The sequence below is a fragment of the Coregonus clupeaformis genome, chromosome 29 (assembly GCF_020615455.1).
Source record: "Coregonus clupeaformis isolate EN_2021a chromosome 29, ASM2061545v1, whole genome shotgun sequence".
In the NCBI taxonomy this organism is placed as follows: Eukaryota; Metazoa; Chordata; class Actinopteri; order Salmoniformes; family Salmonidae; genus Coregonus; species Coregonus clupeaformis.
The window spans coordinates 54,212,822-54,233,091 of record NC_059220.1 but is presented as its reverse complement, the minus strand read 5'-3'; the positions used below and the strand labels follow the sequence as shown (position 1 = coordinate 54,233,091).

The 20,270-nt window shown below is 44.0% G+C and overlaps 2 protein-coding genes across 2 annotated transcripts; one reads left to right on the top strand and one right to left on the bottom strand.

The window, feature by feature from the left end:
* Nucleotides 1-4,288: 4,288 nt before the first annotated feature.
* LOC121586201 (cell division control protein 42 homolog) lies at nucleotides 4,289-9,841 on the top strand. Its single transcript, XM_045209233.1, has 6 exons — nucleotides 4,289-4,378; nucleotides 7,002-7,106; nucleotides 7,349-7,421; nucleotides 7,635-7,744; nucleotides 8,528-8,725; nucleotides 8,887-9,841. The coding sequence occupies exons 2-6, from the start codon at nucleotides 7,002-7,004 to the stop codon at nucleotides 8,974-8,976; spliced, it is 576 nt and encodes a 191-aa protein (XP_045065168.1). The 5' UTR covers nucleotides 4,289-4,378; the 3' UTR covers nucleotides 8,977-9,841.
* A 1,482-nt stretch (nucleotides 9,842-11,323) lies between these two features.
* Nucleotides 11,324-15,093, bottom strand: LOC121586202 (protein Wnt-4-like). The gene is made up of 9 exons (XM_041902719.2): nucleotides 14,552-15,093; nucleotides 14,096-14,338; nucleotides 13,567-13,720; nucleotides 13,041-13,125; nucleotides 12,733-12,864; nucleotides 12,475-12,617; nucleotides 12,207-12,347; nucleotides 11,954-12,116; nucleotides 11,324-11,829 (listed from the first exon to the last, which is right to left on the bottom strand). Exons 2-9 carry the CDS (start codon nucleotides 14,182-14,184, stop codon nucleotides 11,660-11,662), a joined length of 1,077 nt encoding a protein of 358 aa, XP_041758653.1. The 5' UTR covers nucleotides 14,185-14,338; nucleotides 14,552-15,093; the 3' UTR covers nucleotides 11,324-11,659.
* Nucleotides 15,094-20,270: the final 5,177 nt, after the last annotated feature.

The following is a 20,270-nucleotide window of genomic DNA, read 5'->3' as shown; positions in this document are numbered from 1 at the left end:
ACGAATGGAACAATGGGGAAGTGGAGGGTTCCCTGATGAGAATCTCTGGTTAAAATGGATTAAATACACCATTAGGGCCTTAGGGGAGACCAATTGTTATGCATGCTCATTGGGCACCACAATGTTGACCGCCCCATATGACCAAGTAATGTTTCCCCTATCTTAACCTGGGGTCCAATCAAAGAGCCAAATTGCACCTAGATTCACTTTAACTCCTGGCAGATACCAGTATTACAGACATAGAAATGGCACCCCGTAACTTGGGTGATTTTGATGGCTGTAAGGAGATGAGAATGTACTGATTTAGATAGGAAAGGAAAAAAATTTAGGAGCCTAACCATCCCTCTGACTGATTTGTGTAGGCATGCACTAACAAAGGGAGGCATTCGACAGACATTACCAAGAGGGATAGGTGGGTAGTAATACACCAATATTGTTGGTCCAGCCTGTAGGGTGAATCCATCAAAAAAACCAGTGACTTAAGGAAGAATAATTGGAAAAAAATATAATAGGAAGAAAATAGCCCAATTTGGATAGATGGTATAGGCATCCCCAGGGGTGTTCCAGACGAATACAAAGCCCATGAATCCAAATGTAGAGAGAGTTTTACCACAACATTTTTTTTTTTTCTGGTGGGTGACAATAAACAAAAACAGGTTTTTGTAAATGTATCCATTACAGCCAACAACGATTTATTACCAGACTAGAGATGCAGTAAAGGGTATCTCTGAGCATTATCCGCCATCCGCTCATAGCATAGTAGGGTTGGTTCTAGATCAGGCAGAAAGGGCCGGTGTCTATAGAAAGATAAGCCATTGTGCATATTTATCCCTATGTACCACCCTGGATAGGACAGTCTCAAGCTCACAATTAACTGCACTAAGTGAAGGATGAACTTAACTCAGAAGTTAATTACATTGTGGATAGATGGTTTGATGAAATATTTGGTAAATGGAAATCCTAGCAGCCACACTTGGAGCGTCTGTTTATTGTATTCTTGTATTATGTAGTTTGTTGTCTTGTTCCCCTGTCCCAGGATTGAGTGAGTCACGTTAGTGAAATGCAGTATCTAAACAATGATTAGGGAATGGACTGACTCCGGACTCTGACCAGGGAAATGTGAAAAACGTTCCTCCAGGCTTGGTGGATGGCTTTGACCCTGAAAACCGCAATTGGATGAAATGTTTATTAGTTCTGATGTGATCTCTGAGATTAATCATGCTTTAATACGATGTGGGAATATTTAGTCAAAGGGTTGGATTGTTAAGATTAATTTGGATTTTAAGAATAATACTAAAGGTTTCACCCCCAAACACAGTATAAATGTTAGAATTATCATGTAGTGTCAACCCACTAACAGAGTAATTTAACCATTCAAGGGGGAAGGCGGAAACTGTTTAGAAAATGTCACCTAAAGGTGGGAGGAGTCAAAAATTGCTCCCACCGTCTGTTTGTGTCTCATTGGTGGGAGAGCTCTCTCCATGAATAAAAATACAGATAAGACTTGTGGGTTGTGGACTTTGGATCATTTATTAGTTAAAACTAGAGCCTTACAACCTCTGGTAATACTCAAGCATAAAGGTTTTAAAGAATTAAAAATTCCTAATAAACTGATATCAGTATTCAGACCCTTTACTCAGTACTTTGTTTAACCACCTTTGGCAGTGATTACAGCCTTGAGTCTTCTTGGGTATGACACTACAAGCTTGGCACACCTGTATTTACATTTTACATTTTATCATTTGTAACGCTCTTATCCAGAAGCACTTACAGTTAGTGGTGCATACATTATTTTTATACTGGCCCGTTAGAGTAAACCACACTGGCGTTGCCAAGCCATGCTCTACACTGAGCTACACCCCTACCGCCATTCCCTTACCCTGGGCCCTTTGGGCCAATTGTGCGCCGCCATGGGTCTCCCTGTACCGTTACACAGAGCCTGATTCAACCAGATCTCTGGGACTTTCTCCCATTCTTCTCTGCAGATCCTCTTAAAATCTGTCAGGTTGGATGGGGAGCGTTGCTGCACAGCTATTTTCAGTTCTCTCCAGAGATGTTCGATCGGGTTAAAGTCCAGGCTCTGGCTGGGTCACTCAAGGACATTCAGAGACTTGTCCTGAAGCCACTCCTGTGTTGTCTTGGCTGTGTGCTTTGGGTCATTGTCCTGTTGGAAGGTGAACCTTCGCCCCAGTCTGAGGTCCGGAGCGCTCTGGAGCAGGTTTTCATCAAGGATCTCTGTACTTTGCTCCGTTCATTTTTCCCTCAATCCTGACTAGTCTCCCAGTCTCTGCCGCTGAAAAACATCCCCACAGCATGATGCTGCCACCCCCATGCTTCACCGTAGGGATGGTGCCAGGTTTCCTCCAGACGTGACGCTTGGCATTCAGGCCAAAGAGTTAAATCTTGGTTTCATCAGACCAGAGAATCTTGTTTCTCATGGTCTGACAGTCCTTTACGTGCCTTTTGGCAAACTCCAAGCAGGCTGTCATGTGCCACTCTACCATAAAGGCCTGATTGGTGGAGTGATGTAGAGATGGTTGTCCTTCTGGAAGGTTCTCCCATCTCCACATAGGAATTCTGGAGCTCTGTCAGAGTGACCATCGGGTTCTTGGTCACCTCCCTGCCCAAGGCCCTTCGCCCCGATTGCTCAGTTTGGCCGGGCAGCCAGCTCTAGGAAGAGTCTTGGTGGTTCCAAACTTCTTCCATTTAAGAATGATGAAGTCCACTGTGTTCTTGGAGATCTTCAATGCTGCAGAAATGTTTTGGTACCGTTCCCCACATCTGTGCCTCGACACAATCCTGTCTTAGAGCTCTACAGACAATTCCTTCGACCTCATGGCTAGTTTTTGCTCTGACATGCACTGTCAACTGTGGGACCTTATATAGACAGGTGTGTGCCTTTCCAAATCATGTCCAATCAACTGAATTTACCACAGGTGGACTCCAAAAAAGTTGTAGAAACATATCAAAGATGATCAATGGAAACAGGATGCACCTGAGCTCAATTTTGAGTCTCATAGCAAAGGGTCTGAATACTTATGTAAATAAGGCTTATGTTTTTTTATTTTTTTATACATTTGCAAAAATGTCTCTAAACCGGTTTTCGCTTTGTCAATGAGGTAGTGTGTAGGATTTTTATTTATTTAATCAAATTTAGAATAAGGTTGTAACGTAACAAAATGTGGAAAAAGTGAAGGGGTCTGAATACTTTCCAAATACACTGTGACTAGGCATCAAGACTGTGTAAAGTCAGTATAAATGTGTGTGCATGTTATGTGTGTTGGAGTGTCAGTGAGTTTGTAGAATACTGTGACTGTGCATAGAGACTGTGCAAAAAATAAATAAAAAATACAAGGGTCAACTCAGATAGTCCGTGTAGCCATTCTGTTAGCTATTTAGCAGTCTTATGGCTTGGAGATAGAAGCTGGTCAGGAGCCTGTTGGTGTCAGACGTGATGCACTGGTACCGATTGCCGTGCGGAAGCAGAGAGAAAAGTCTATGGCTTGAGTCTAACGATTGCCCGGGCCTTCCTTTCACACCACCTGATATAGAGGTCCTGTATGGCAGGAAGCTCGGCCCCAGTGATGTACTGGGCTGTCCGCACCATCCCCTGTAGCGCCATGCGATCTAGGGTTGTGCTGTTCAAATCAAATCAAATCAAATCTGCCATACCAAGCAGTGATGCAGCCAGTCAAGATGCTCTGTGGTGCAGGTATAGTACTTTCTGAGGATTTGGTCAGTGGTTGAATTAGGATTGTAGATGCATTTCCATTTCCACTATCCTCGTGTTGTTCAGTTTTCACTCCAGTCCATTCTACCCGTTGGATTAAGTCACGTTTATGAAGTTGATTTATTTGTTGTTGATATTATGTTTACAAGTCACTGTCATACATACTACTGGCTAGATGCCGGCTACCACCCAGTCACTCAATCCTGCAATTTAGAGGCTGCTGCCCTATGTACATAGACATGGAATCACTGGTCACTTTAATAATGTTTACATACTGTTTTACTCATTTCATATGTATATACTGTATTCTAGTCAATGCCACTCCGAGATTGCTTGTCCTAATATTTATATAATTCCATTATTTTACTTTTAGATCGTGTGTCTTGTTGTTAATTGTCAGATACTAATGCACTGTTGGAGCTATGAACACAAGCATTTCGCTACACCCGCAATAACATCTGCTAAATATGTGTACGCGACCAATAACGTTTTATTTTATTTATTACTCTAGTGTGTCGGTAGGTGGCAGTACTGACATAAAAAGGACGTGGAAAAAAAGCATAAGAAAACAAATCCTCGCTCGCAGTTGCGCATAAGTGGTCTAGTCAAACCCGGATGTAACCAACGCCTAATTGCCGGAGAAAAACGGTGAGTACTTTTCTGACAACGAGGGAAATTAATTTGTTTTAGTTGAATAAATGTGAAGACAGTCAGTGTAGATTCGTCCATAGTTATATATTAGTGCCTACTATACGTAAGAAATGTTGAATTGTCGTTAACTAACATAAGCGACTTTTTAGGAAAGTAGCTAGTTAGCAATCACAGGCTAACTGAGTGAGGAGCGGTGCTTGCCAGCCAACCCAAATTGTCGTAACTTTGAAAACTTGCATGATATGCGGCTAGTCTCGAATGTTTTGGACTGTACAAAATAACCAACTATCAGCAATGTTTTATGACAATCTAACTTTGCCGTGAGTAACTTAGCTAGTCAGCTAACTTTACCCAAAATGATCTGGCTAGCTATATGTTTAACGTTAGTGTCTCCCGAATAGCCGGTACTTGCTAACGCGTTTGGTATGAAAGTATTGCTCAATTTTGCCTGACACAATTTGCTCTACTCTATACAAAGTAAGGTTTAGCTTTCACATTCATTTTTAGACTGACTGAGGCGCTAATGGCTAGTTACAGATTGTTACACCAGATAATGTGTGAAACCAAATATTTTTGGTATCCATTACTGGGAGTTACAGGTTAGGTACTGTAAGCACAGAATTTGACCAACCTTAATGATAGTCTTCGTTGTCAATTCGGCGAAACATGTAGATTCTAAAATGTATGTGTCCAGTTGCAGGTGGTGCGTTTGAATTTAGAAAATGCTGTTATTAAAATAAATCAATGTTTTGCTCCATGAAGTAATCAAGCAATGTGTACGGCGCCAGCTTAGTGTTGCCAAATTAAGGTTGGTCGAAAATTCTCTGTGTTACACCAAACACTACCTAACCTGTAACCCCCAGAAATAGATCGCCAAAATCTTTGGGTAAAACACATTATCTTGTGTAGCTATGTCATGGCCGGCTTGCTGTCCCTGCATTTTCCTGGGAAATATTGGTGGATTTAGACACGTTTTTTTCTCTCCACTAATTGGTCGTTTGATTGGTCAAATCACCAATTACTGGAGAGAAAATAAGGTCAGAATTGGGCCCGTCCACTACATTTGCTGGCTGCCAAAGTTAGTTAGTTGTGCTCAGAGTACACTGATCACCCTGATTGATCAAAACACCAATTCCACTGGAGAGAGAATAACGGCAGGTCTCAGTTATGTGGCGTTCAACGCCTGATTTCCCTCCACTAAGAACATGCTTGCTGGATAAGAGCGTCTGCCAAAGAAAAATAAGTCGCTCTTAAGGCAAAACTGTAGAGCCAATTGTTTATTCATAAGAAATGTCATTTCCTTTCACGTGTTTAGGTATAGACTAGCTGCTTTTAGAAACGCAACAATTTACACACTAGCGTTGCTGGGAATTTGCTTGCAAAAATCCCGACTAGTCCGCCAGAAGTTAAATAACATTTAATTTCAATTTACTCTGTTGATTGTCTGTAGGCTTGGTCCTTATGCAGGGGGGAATTTGTGTAAAAAAAAAAAAACACATCTAGTGGAACGTATAATTAAACAGAATTTCCAAACGTGGGTCTGTTGTAGACCCATGCAGTTCCTCAGCGAGGTCAGTTCCTCTCTGCATCATGTCAAAAATAAAAATCCCTCAGAGGTTCTTGCTTTTTTTTGTGCATGTATGGCACACGTGCATGACTTTTATTTTGACATGAAGAAAGCGGAGAGGAAGTGGGTCTACCCCAGAGGTCCACGTTTGGAAAGTCTGTTTAATGTATGTAATATGACCTGGGTTTTTTTCTCAATTTCCCCTTGCATAAGGACTAACCCTAAGGACAATCGGCAGAGTAAATCTAACTATACATTTATTTAACCTCTGACTTCCGGCGGACTATCGCGTTTTTTTTCTCATGGTAATTCCGAGCAACACTAGTGTGGAAATACTAGCGTTGCTAAAAGCAGCTAGGCATAGACTACCCTTTCTACTTATTCAGCAGAAGTAACGATTTGACATTAGAATCTTAAATCAGGCAAAACGCAACAAGTAGTCATGACTGTAAATCATGTCGCTTCCCTTTCCCTGTCATGTCTTTGCTATGCAAGTATGCGGAAGTTAACGTTGTCCGCAACATTCAAGTGTAGCTGTAACTGGAAGTAACTTTGTATTACATAGCACCAAGTTTGTCACGGAGACATATTTTTGGGGAAGTCCAGGCTTCCTTCCTTTTATTATAATAATATGCCATTTAGCAGACGCTTTTATCCAAAGCGACTTACAGTCATACTTTTGACTATTAGAAGTCCCCCCCCCCTTTCCCCATAAAGGATCGATTTGTGACAATCAGCATGTTTCAAATGCGGTCAAGCATCGTTTGTGGTTTGATGATCCTTGTTTTGAACATTAGCCAAACACACAATGAACATTACCTGTCTGTACATCAATAGACTACAGGCCAGGCAGACTGTGTTATTGCTAATCGCGGTGCTGTTGTCATCTCCACTCTGTCTGGTTCTGTTGTTTTTGGTTTCCCAGTTACTGTTAATTTGTGGAGTCACAAGCAAGGTCTCAAATGTGTCCTTCGTGAGATAGTAACTCTACTATGTTATGACTGGTGTATGTGTGTCCTCTGTCTGTGTCTGTCTGTCTCTCTCTGTGTGTAGATGCAGACTATAAAGTGTGTAGTGGTGGGGGACGGAGCTGTAGGAAAGACCTGTCTACTGATCTCCTACACAACCAACAAGTTCCCCTCAGAATACGTGCCTACGGTAAGAGGTGGGCAGGGGAGGGTGTAAGTAGGGGCAGATGAGTCACATCCTAAACACTGTGGAGGTCAATGGGGTGATGTCCAGAGAGCTGAGTAGGAAGGGAGAATGGGCTGTAACACCATAACCAGCCTGCCAGTTGGGGTAATGTTTGATATGAGCCTTTTTTAAAACGTTTATCTTATTTTAGATGGGTAACATCCCTTTACCTTTTTTACTCATTCTTTTGTGTCTCATGTGTGCAGGTGTTTGATAATTATGCAGTGACTGTGATGATCGGAGGGGAACCCTACACACTTGGGCTTTTCGACACAGCAGGTAATCTGTCTCTGTCTGTCTGTGTCAATTTATGCTTTTATGTCTGTACATCCTTTTGTTAAGTGGTTGCTATGCTACAACTCAGTCCTAGTCTGCCTTTGTTCTTTCTTGAGAACATATGTCTTGTAAATGCAACTCAACCAGTTGAATCATTCAATGTCACATTCGTTTCATTGTGTCACAGCATTCTCTCCCTCTGATTGGTCGTCTCAGGTCAGGAGGATTACGATAGGCTGCGACCTCTCAGCTACCCGCAGACGGACGTCTTCCTCATCTGTTTCTCCTGTGTCTCGCCCTCATCCTTTGAGAACGTCAGAGAGAAGGTCAGTGTTGGTCTCTGAGTCGCCACACCTCAACTTTTTCCCTTGTATTATTACCCATAGAGAAACTTGTAGATGATAGGTCTGAACCCTTTCCTTAGCCACTTCACCTTCTGTTATTGCAGAAGATCCCTCAAAGCCCATTGGAAGGCTATGTGAAGACATCCTCATATTGCTTACATCAGGGATGGGCAACTTTGATGGGGCCGCAGTGGCACACGGGTCTGTGTACCCACATCCATTCCCACACATGCAGTCAGAACCGGCCTTAGCCTTTCAGGGGCCCTAAGTTTTCTTGCGAGCAAAACAGTGAAGTTTTAGAGTTAATTTCCTGCAATTCTACACATTTTGCCATGGAGCATAGAGAAAATGTTTCAGTTTTAAAGTAATTTTGCTGCAATTCTATACATTTTGCCATGGGGCGGAGAGAAGATTTCTTCAATTCTACACACTTTGCCGTAGGGTGGAGAGAAATGTTTGCAGTTTTTTATATGATATCTGAGTCAGCGTGACTAGCAAAGTTAATGGGGGCCCCCCGGTCAGTAATTCGACCATGATTACTACAAGTTTAGATGGCTGGCTAGACTAACTTACCAATCTAAAAATTCTTAGTTGACATGGCTAATTCAGTGACTGTCAGTGACTAACAAGATAAACTGCTGATGCACAACCACATTTCAAAATTGCACATTGTATTCTACTATTCTAACTCTCAACAGTAAGTTCAGACTCCGAATGAGTTCCTAACACACAGTCTGACCTCTGTGTATCCTTCGACCCCTGTAGTGGGTTCCAGAGATCTCCCATCACTGTCCTCGTACACCCTTCCTGTTGGTGGGCACCCAAGTGGACCTGAGGGACGACAGCAACACTGTGGAGAAGCTGGCCAAGAACAAACAGCGCCCCCTGTCCCCTGAGAGCGGAGACAAGCTGGCCCGGGACCTTAGGGCCGTCAAATATGTGGAGTGCTCCGCCCTCACGCAGGTAAGGGGCCAAGGATTATGATGATGTTACATGGTTAGGGGGGAAAAAGGGCTGTTGAGGAACCCTGGCGGCTGAAACATTGCTATGCTTCACAAAATAGGTTAGAATACCTTTATAAACCATGAAAAGTCAATGCAAACTCTCTCTTCTCTCTCTCTCAGAGGGGGCTGAAGAACGTGTTTGACGAGGCCATCCTGGCAGCTTTGGAACCTCCTGAGACTAAACCCAAGAAACGCTGTGTCCTGCTATAAAGGGAGGAGGGGAGAGCGAGAGAGCGGTAGAGGGGCAGGGTTAAGAATGGGCGAGTTGGTTACAAATAAGAGAAGCAGATCAACAGCTTGAAAAAGGACAAAAGAGTGAAAAGGAAGGAGATGAAATGGCATCAAGAATCCGATACATTCATGCACTGTGCCGCCTTAATATGTATTGAAAAAAGGAGAGGAGAGCGAAAGCGATTTTGGTCTTTCAAGTAAAGAATACAAGAGGGGAAGGAATCAACAGAACTTTCATCTAGTCTCCTTCTCCATATACACTTTAGACATCTGCAGTGTTTCCCCTAACATTACTTTGGTGGGGCGGGCTCTCCTACCTGCCCGTCACGTTGCCTTTGTGCCTAGATTAAATGAAATATATACCTTGGGGAAACAGTTAATTTACATTGTTTTCTTTTGTTGCTACTTTGAGGAGGGAGGGAGAGAACACAAGATTTATTTCCACTCCCGACCAGGCTAGCATGCTAGAACGGTCACTTTTCCTTTTGGGACACACCAAGTGCATTTTCGCCTCAGATTTTACTGCCTTCTGCAGGCGACACCAAGAACTGAATTTATATTATTTTTCTCTCTTTTTGTTTCATGTATGATGTATTAATTTTATGATATTCTTAGCGGTTATTATTATTTTTAATTAAAAAAATACAAAATAATCATTTGATTTATTTTTTGTTTGACTACCAACTTGATTGTGATTGGTTGATAGTATAACAAATTAAGCTGTAGTATTTTGAATAGCTGATCTTAATCTTGATAATAACAATAATGGTGAGATTATAACCTTTTCCTAGTCAACTTCTGGATGTTTATAATCACAGAATGTTTGTAATAAAATGGTCCTTGAGTTGGTGTGTAATTCTTATTTTTCTATATATGTTTCATGTGACGGTATACAGCACACATCATAGAAGAAACTGTAGTCAAAACAAGTTTATTTGACCAAGTCAACTGTGCAGAACATTAGCAACATGCATCACAATTGTTTCACAACAGAGCGTTGGACTAAAGCAACATGGATGCAGACACGGACTGGGGGGAGAGGACAGGTATTCTCACTGGTGGAATCTGAGGGGTAGGAGGAGGGGCCACAGGATGATTGATGTACAAATAAATAAAAGACTCATAAATACAGTAAATGTATAAAGACTGCAACTACATACTACACTGAAATCAAATGCATTTAAGAAAAGGGCTGTCATAATTTCCCTGTTAGTTGTGGTTAATGTTGGCTTTAAAAGCTTTGTCAGTTTAAGTTAATTGTGTGTGTGCTGTAAGTTGTGTGTCATTGTGAACTAGACAATCACCTATATACAAGTATACTGTGTATTTCCTACACTTTAGGATGCTGACGTTCCTTTAGGTTGAAAGAGTACATCATCATGAGTGTAATGTGTTCCATGGGAGAGTTAATATTGCTCTATGCAGTGAGTATCCTTTCCTGTCTCCATGCGTGTTAGTATATCTCTATTTTCTGGCATTAGAGGTCATGGGAGAGGTCATTTCACCCTTTCTGCTTTCCCTGGCAGAGGTTTCTGTCATGCATAGGTCCTCACTCTCGCAATGCACTGGTTTATACTATCCACACAGTTCTGACCAGAGTGTTAAAGTATATGTCAGGTCAGTTTTGTAGAATATGTCATCAGTGCCGTTCTACAATGTCTGGACAGTGTTCTACAGCAGGGGTTCCCAACCTTTTCCCCCAGGGCCCCACTTTTCAAATTTGAAAAATGAAACTTTGTTTAATTTCAAGGACCTAGAATTTTCCTGCAATTCTATGACTCATGACAACTTATAGGCTGATAATAATAATGGATAAGGAAAATAAAGTCTAAACCCGATTTCCCAAAATGTTATTTCGCTACCAAATATGTTTTATTGTAATTTATATGAAACTCAATTTAATTATACATATGATCTTTTACAGAAAGTGAATAGATCAATTGATAGCGACAGAGTCACACATTGTATAAGATTACTTCCCAAGCAAAGTCCAATTTCTTTGAGTCCTTGACTTAGGTCGTAGCTCAGATTCTGAATGTCATCGAGACAAACCAAAGATATTCCCAGAGTTGCGCCTTCCTCTGGCATTTTACCGCTTCTTTCTAGCCTAAAGCATCACATATTTATGCGTTGTTTTATATAGGTATAAATAATCAAAAAATGTTTTAGCCCTGAAGTCAAGGAAGGTCCAATGTTGCCGCCCCCTAGGTTGGGAACCCTGGTTCTAGAGTGTCTGGTCCACAGGAGGTTGGTGGCACCTTAATTGGGGAGGACGGGCTCGTGGTAATGGCTGGAGCGGAATCAGTGGAATGGTATCAAATACATCAAACACATGGCCTCCATTTACTCCGTTCCAGCCATTATTATGAGCCGTCCTCCCCTCAGCAGCCTCCACTGGTCTGGTCGTTGTAGTGTTCCAGAATGTCTGAGTAGTGTTGTGTTCTAGAGTGTCTGGGTAATATTCTAGAATGTCTGGAAAGGACAGTGTTGTGTTCTAGAGTGTCTGTTTAGTAGTCTAGAATGTCTGGACAGTGTTGTGTCTTTGTAGTGTTCTAGAGTGTCTAGTTGTTGTAGTGTTCTAGAGTGTCTGGGCTGTGTCCTGGAGTGTCTGGACAGGTGTAAGGTTCTTGCGTGTCTGCTCTGGGTTCTGCATAGACTGGGTTCACACTCGGCAGGTGTGGATCATCACTGTGTTCTTGCACTGCTGGCAGCGGACCGAGCAGCACCATGAGAACTTACAGGAGCAGCGCTGCACCACCTCAGCCCGGCCCGCCCGGTACCCTGGCCCACAACACACCAGCTCGCAGCCATCTGGGGCCAGCCGGGAGGTGCCTGGGAGGGGAGGATGGAGACAGGTAGAGGAAAGGAAATAAGGATGTGAACATCCAAAACAGCCTGATCACCTAATAAAACTTAAATTCTTTATCCCAGTGCTGGTGATGTGACTGAATCTCACCGTTACAGCGTCGGCCGGCGGTCCCGGGGATCCCATTGTCGGGGTCGAGACGACAGAAGTCTGGCGAGGCAGCGAGGTACACCAGGTCCCTGGCGGCGGGGGGTTTGACCTGGGGGTCCCGGGGCAGCAGGGCTGTCCTGGAGCCGATACGGGACAGACGCACCTGGGTGAGTGGGGGTATTTGTTGATTGTTAGAGATTGTGAAAAGACTGGAAGCAGCATAAATCACTAATTTCCAAATATATGGCTGTACCTCTGTGGCTCCATCAAAGCGTTCCTTCAGCACAGCGCCGACGCGCCGAAATGGAGGCATGACTTTCCAGCAGGTCCTCAGCTCACAGGATCCCGAGACGCCATGACACTTACACTCTACCTGCATGTTATGGAGGATGGCCTGGGGATGAAGGAATGTAAAAGAACGATCAGGAGGTCAAATGAAACGAGGAAGAAAGATGATAGAAGTGAAGATTGGCATGTTAGAATAATTGATGATGTCATCAGAGTGCCCCACCACCACCAACCTTCCGTCCAGCCTCGTTGTTATGGACATTCATGAGTGGTCGCCCTGCTGACATCCCCTTGGCACGCTCCGTCTCATCTACAAAGGTCTGGGAGAAGGCCACTCCATAGGATAGGTTATCACTGCACCCAGACCACTGGAAACCTGCAGGATAGACAGAAAGACATTGATAGCATCTGCACATTTTTCAACTATGTTTTTCAAAATTTACCTGACAGACAGCAAGAGAGACAGACATATAGACACACCCCAGACTCACCCTCGGGACTGACCCCTCTGACCTTCCTGTCGCAGCCACACCGCTCTAGCTCTCCTCGGCTGCAGCCTCGCGTCACTGCAACCGCCACCGCCGCTGAGGACAGGGCATGCACAAAGGCCGCCTCACGCGTGCCTGGTTTTTAGAAGAGATCAAGACAGCCATTGAGTCATTTACCATGTCATCACATGTCCCTAGTCCTTCTGATTTCAGCCATGTGGAATCAACGGCTTTTCTGTTACCAGCCTGTTAATGACTGTGGTACAACCACAGATCTCCAGTGGTAACTAGAGTGGCCCTGCTGTCCTCACCTTGGCTCATAACTCTACCGAACACGTTGACTCCACGCGGGGTGGTGGAGCAGTTCCAACGGCGATTACGAAACTGGTGCTGGCACTGATCAGACCAACAGCCAAGCCAATGGAACCGAGGGTTATAGGCAGGCAGATAGACGGACAGACAGACGGACATTAATACGGGTGGACAGATAAAGACACACATTTTACGTAGGTGCTGAGGGGAGTGAACTTTGGTAAAACTGGTGCAATTGTCTAGTACTTTACTGACTGAGTACAGATGAGGGGATGTTAATGATGCTGGTTAAAGAGGCAGAAGAAGATGATTGAGGAGGTTAATGATGACGCTCCTCCACACTGATTGATATGGATATCGGTTGATGAAGATGATTTTGGTGAAGATGACTATAACAACAGCGCTGAAGATGCTGATTGAAGATGATCTTGAGAAAGACAATGAATGAGCTGAAAAAAAACTCTTCCCCATGTATTTCACTACTTTTGTGACACAACCGATGACACTTCTGCCCCAGGCTCATACCTCCTCTATGACCATCTCGGCTGCCTTGCGCACGGACTCCATGACCTCCCCCCGCGCCCTGCACACCCCCACCTGCCCCACGGACAGTCCCCTCAGCCGCCCACAGGGGGCAGCACCCGACACGGGCCGCGAGCGCGGCATTCTCGCCAGGGAGCTGAGAGAGAGAAAGAGAGGGAGAGGGGAAGATGCAGGGGAGTGAGGGGAGGGGCAGAGGGTGAGATAGAGGAAGGGGAAAGTGGGGGAGATGGGGATTGAGAGGGTAAAGGGAGAGAAGGGGTGAGATAGAGGGTAAGGATAGAGGGAGAGGAAGAGAAGGACGGAGAAAGAGAGGAAAGGAGAAAGACCAGCATACAAAAGGGATAGAGGAGACACAGTGAAGGGAGGGAGAGAGGGAAGGAGGGCGAGAGAAAGGGAGAAAAGGTCAGCAAGGGAGAGACAGAGAGATTTAGAGGCACGTCACCATCTTTTAAAAGTGATAGTATGACAAACAAACTCTCTCTTTCTCTCCCTCCTGGAACGCCAGACTTACAGCCAGTTGGTTGCCATGGTCGGGTGGGTTGCCCATAGCAACAGCAGGAGGAGTTGTGCCGTGAGATTGACAGCGGAGACAGTTGGCATCAGACTGTCTGTCCGTCTTCGTGCGTCAGTGAGTGTCCTTGGGCGGCAGTCTGCCCGTTTCCACGGTTATGCCGTGTTGTCCGTCAGTCTGTCAGTTTGTTCTATTATGGGGTCTATGTTTCTGGTTCCGAGCTTGGGGATGATCCCCTCATATCTGCAGATAGGAGAAGGTCCACCTGGTTAGTTAAGTAATGTGTCCTTCTGTTGGAGAAGCTCATCTCTCCCTCTTACAACTTATTCACAACCATCAGGTCTGTGATCAAGACTGTAGATGAGGGTGCTATTTCATTTTCTATGAAAAATACTATGTATATACATAACAAGTTCTCTGGATGAGTACAGCTTAGTAATAAACTTGGTTTCTTACCAGTTCATGTCCAGCACTGTCCAGTAGTTTTTCTCTTTGGAATTGTGTCTGACCAGATTTAAAATTAAATCCAATTTCTCAGTGAACGGTATCAATCTTATAGTTGAACAATTTCCACCTCTGTGATAGCAGAAACATGCCTATAGGAAGCTATTGTCATGTAAAGTTATCCAGGTACACGTAAAAAGAAACAAGATTAGATTTTTTTAAAATATCCAAATAGTATCCGATGTTTCTTTGACCAAATAAAATTACTTTTTAGAATGATTTTGCAGACAGTGATCAAAATGATGACACTTTTTATTTGTCTGTTTCCCTTCTCTCTATCTCTCTATCTCTCTCTCTCTAGAAATGTTTTTGAGAGCGAGACAGTTGTGGAAACATCAAAAATTAACATCCAAAAGATCCCCTAAAATTACGGTAGGTGAATATGTAAAAAAGCATTTTTCCTCTCTGCTGTTTGTCCCTTGGTTGCTTCCCCTCGTTAAGAAAACGAATGTGTGTCCAGTCCCGTAAAAGACCGAAAGAAAGAGTGAGAATGGTGAGATGGGAGTGATGGGTTATAAAGGAGGGAGAGAGAGAGAGTGAGGGAGGGAGAGAGAGAAGAGATGTAGGGGGGCAGTCAGAGGGAGGGGACACAGTGTAATGGTTACACTACAGTCCATTAACAGGAGGAATGGCATGGGCTCCATTGTGCATGTTAAGGACAAGACATAATGTGTGACCCGCACTGGAGATAGGGAGAGCTAAACAGAATTCTGCTGAATGGTTCATTTAGAGACCCATTTAGTGTTTGTGTGTGTGTGTGTGTGTGTGTGTGTGTGTGTTGTGTGTTCGTACTCACCAGTTTCCAAGAACTTTAAGAGCGTCTGTCAGAATATGTCCCTGTTCATTCAGTGGCCCTAGCTACAGGTTCTCTCTCAGGCCACATTGTGTGTTTGACTGAAACGTGCAGCGGTTACAGTGGCGTGTATGAAATACCCAGCAGAAGATGAAATAGACGTGACCGTACACAACCCTCGTCACTAAGCTTTTTTGTGTATATAGGTATGTGAGAAAGTGTCTTACCTAATGTTTAATCTTCCCAAACTTTGTTGCTCTTTTTACGAGTTCCCACCTCCCCTCCTCTATCTCCCCCGCATTCGCCCTCTCCTTCTCTCCTTCTCTCTCTATATATATTGTCTTAGAAGAAGGGGTGACATTTAGACAAGGGGAAGAAAACACACTGGCGACAAATATTGGAACTGAGGCAAATAAATCACGAAAGTGGAGGGGAGGGAGGGATGGAGGGGGGGATGGAGAGAGAAACTGCTGGGGTGTTAAACTGAGGTTAAGGGGAAAAGGGGGCAGAAAGGAACATTCAGGGATGTACAGTAGAGGGAAAGACTGATATTAGAGTTCAGGGAGGGGGGTTGGTGCTCCCTTATGGTTCCTGTAGACCACTGTGTGTATGTGTGTGTGTGTGTGTGGATGTGTTTAACTATTCTTGTGGGGACCAGAAGTCCCCACAAGAATAGTAAACGAACAAAAATGTAACCAACTGGGGAATTTTTTTTTGTCCCCACAGGGTCAAATGCTATTTCTAGGGGGTTTAGGGTTAAGGTTAGAATTAGTGTTAGGGTTAGAATTAGGTTTAGGGTTAGGAGCTAGGGTTAGTTTTAGAGTTAGGGTTAGGAATTAGGGTTAGGGTAAGAGTACGGGTTAGGGTTAGGGGCTAGGGAAGTTAGGATTTTGAATGGGACTGAATTGTGTTTCCCCACAAGGTTAGCTGTACAAGACTGTGTGTGTGTGTGTATATGTGTGTGTATGCTTGTGTGTGCTTAGGGATACCCCTGCTGTTGGGGTGTGTATGGGGTAAAGGTAAACTCAGACGCGGTGGCACAGTAATTGTCTTCTCATGATCCCAAAGCTCTAAACGTTTTCTGTCCTTTGTCTCTAGTTCTCTGAGTTGATCCAGCTCCCAGTGATGTAACATTACTACAGATACGTCAGGTTTCTCAGAACCAGATTTCTCAGAAACGTGTAGGATGACAGTAGGTATTTATTGAGTAGTTACTAGGTTACTATGCATATACATTTCCTCGAACTTCTGTTGTGTCCACTAGTTAGGATACGATCACAAGGAAAGGAGATGTTAAGGTCCCAAAGTAACCAATCCTTGTCCTGGAGAGCCATAAGGTGCAGGATTTTGTTCTAGCCCAGCGCTGGAAAGCCTGACTGAACTAATTTACTACTTGTGTTAGATCTCCAATAGTTGATTTAGGTGTTTTAGCGCTAGGTAGGAACAAAAACCTGCACACTTTGGCTGTCCAGGGCTGGGATTGGTGACCTACTGTATGCCCATCTCTTATAGGCCTATCTAATCGTGCTGAACAGTGTTTGGTTGATTAGTTGAAAGAGGTGTATGAGACCCTTGTTGCCCAGCCGACCCCTGCTCTACAATCTATAATGATATCACTATCTTATGGCATGGCGTACCATAGTCTACCTGAACCCAGTGACACGAGGCCCTCTCTAAACAAGCAAATAAATAACCTAATTCTGGGTTGGCTCCACTGCCCCCCCCTCCCACCTCCCCAAACCTCTCTCTCTCTCTCTCCATTTGAACAGTCCCTCTCTCTGTTTCCCTCCTCCCTCCTTTTTTAACTCTCCTCCATGTCGTATTCCTCCTTTGTGTCCGTCCGTTTCTCTCAGTGACGTCTTCCGCTGTATCCCCCAGCAACGCCATGGCGATGGGCTCGCCACTGTCACGTCCGGCGCCTCCGTTGTGCTCATCCCTCCGTCCCTTCACCCCTCTCTCGTAAATAACATACCCTCTTTTTTTATCTGTCTTTCCCCCTGTTGGAGTCCTTTTTATCATCTGTAGATGGCCTCACTTACGCTCTGATTGTCTATAGTCACGTTGCAGGTGTGAACTAGCTACCCCAACACCTGTGCCTATATAGTAGTTTGTGTAATTTCTTAGAGTTTTCCTAACATCCAGGTGGGTGGTGCAGTCAGAGGTGTCATGGACGGTGAACCTCAAAGCGGCAGTGGTGGCCAAATTCAATATCTTTGAATTAATTCTGTGTATAAAAAACGATATCTTGGATACATTTATCCTACAAATAAATACAACTGAGGGGGCACGAATACATATTGGTGGTGAATAGTGGCTTGAGTTCCAGTGCTTTGAGCATTGAAAAAGTGCTATATAAATTAAACCCTATAGCAGTATGATGATGTAGCTAGTATAACAGGTAGGGCTGCACTGTGACTCCATCCAGATATCTCTACTGTACTGCTATCTCATAGTGTGCTGATTATTACTGGATGGCCAGCTGACCTCATTCTCCTGTGATCGCCCTTGGTAACCATGAACTCTATCGCAAAGCCTTCTCTTAGGTTATTATGGGATGGAAATTTGATCCCTCCTATTTTCAACCCTCTCTGGTGGTAACTCTCTCTCCATGTCTCTCTCTCTCTCTCTCTCTCTTTCTCTCTCTGGTGGTCTCTCTCTCTCTCCCAGGGGGAAATGCTAGCTGCGTTCTCAGCCTGAGTATGAACAAAGCAGTCATATCTGACTTAGACGTTACCATATACTGTGAAGGCACACCCACCGGAGAGAGAGATTTCTTCTCAAGCTACCCATTTCCATTGTAAGGACAGGCGCTGGATAGTAAATTAGTACTGCTGAATGCACTGCCGTATGAAAATGTGCTTGCACTCATAGTGTGTTTGTGTGTATGGGCGGTGGTGGAGGGAGCTGTGAATATTATGGGATGGATGTGTTAGAGGGGTGGGGGGGTGAGCAGCAGATGTGTGGGGGCAGTGTGTGAGGCTCTGAATATTATGGGATAGATGCGTTGTTAGGCGGTGGGTGGGGGGTGGCTGTGAGAGGAAGGGAGGGGGATTGTGAGTATTATGGGATAGAGAGGTTGTCAGGCAGGGGCCTGAGAGGGGGAAGCTAGGGGAGAGTGTGTGGGTTGTGCGGGTATGGGGGGGATATGAGTGGAATGTGTGTGTGCGCGTGCGTGTGTGTGTAGGGTGCTATGAATACTATGGGATTCAGGTGTTATGAAATGGAAGTGGGTTGTATGGGGTTGGGGGGTAACAGAGCATCCAATCGCAGACAACAGACAATGGTCTGACATTGGGGGCTTGGGGTCATGGCGAGGGGAAATGTTATGAGGTGTGCAGTCAGAAAGGCAGAGAGAGTAATGGCTGACTACACCTGGGCTGAACACACTGGCAGACAGCTGTAGAGAGACATTGAGTTCCCTCCAGGGTTGGTGTGTCAACTCCATTTGAATTCAATAACAGTCATACCTGGAAGACATACACTTTACAGCTCAACAATAAAAACAATCTGAATTTCAATTGACCATTACCCCAGTAGAAACATAAGCTAATTAAACACCACCAAGGCAGAGATTATTCTGGTGTAGGGCCTCTTGCATCCAGGGCACAGTCAGTGCACTTGACCTGTAGAGGGAGTAGGCTCCCAGGCTATTTAGTACAAAGCACAAGAAGACATATCTGCTGGACAGGTGTTTGTTCTACGTTTATAAGGATCTGTCTGTCTGTGTCTGCCTGTCTGTCTGTTTGCTTGTCTGACTGTCTGAATGCTTACCTGTCCCTGTGTGTGTGTGTGTCAGTAGCTTTTAGGAACTGATTTATTAAGCATTTTGACCTGTTATTATCAGGGGAATAAAAAAAGGTAGAACAAGAAGATACAATTGTTGCTATTTACACTTCTATTTTCTTTGTCTGCTCTAAAAAAAGCAGGATGTAAACTTTACACTGGTGCAAAAGCCTGGTTGATATGCCCATAATGTACTATTGATAAATCAATATCAGCGATACAGTAACAAAGTTACAAAATGAACAGTGTTTGGTTTCAGGAACCCTGGGCCAGGAAGAAATACCTTGCAGAGACCTAATGGTGATGGTGAGAGAGGGAGGTAAGAAATTCACACACACACTACAACATGATACCATTCTATTGTCTGTCATCTAGAAAATGCCACCCAATAAGGACAGAATCCAGCCATTCAGAGTGATGCATGACAGTGTGTGACCAATGTGTATTTACAATGATAGATGAATGCACATTACCCACTTTGTGTGCATACATTTTTACATATGGCCGGGATCGAACCCACTACCTCGTTATGCTCTAATTAGCAGATCATACTGACTTGATTCTTATCCCTGATTCAGTCATAACAGATTAGGGTATAAGTCAATTAATCAATCGATCAAATGTATTTGATAAAGCCCTTTTTATATCAGCAGTTGTCACAAGGTGTTTTAAATGTTTCTGTCTGCGTGAACATACCGATGCTGTCAGGTAGTGTTTGCATACGGCATCAAAACATTAACATCCCTGGTCAACGCAATCTATTGACCATCTGTTGCCCAATTCAAGACTGAATGCATCTGTGTATACTTTAGATCAGTGGTTCCTAACCTGTTTCAGCTACTGTACCACCAACTGAATTTTGCTCTGCCCGGAGTACCCCTGAAGTAACCCCCTCTTGTGCATTTTACCAGTAGGCCTATGGTCTGATGAATCTTCAGTCTTAAGTACCCCCTGTGGATAGGCCAAGTACCCCCAGGGGTCCTAGTACCCCTGGTTGGGAACCACTGCTTTAGATGCTCTTCTATATGGTTGAATTATCTGTGGGGGTCAATGCAATGTTGACCCTGTTTCACATTCTAGTTTCCTCTACCTGTC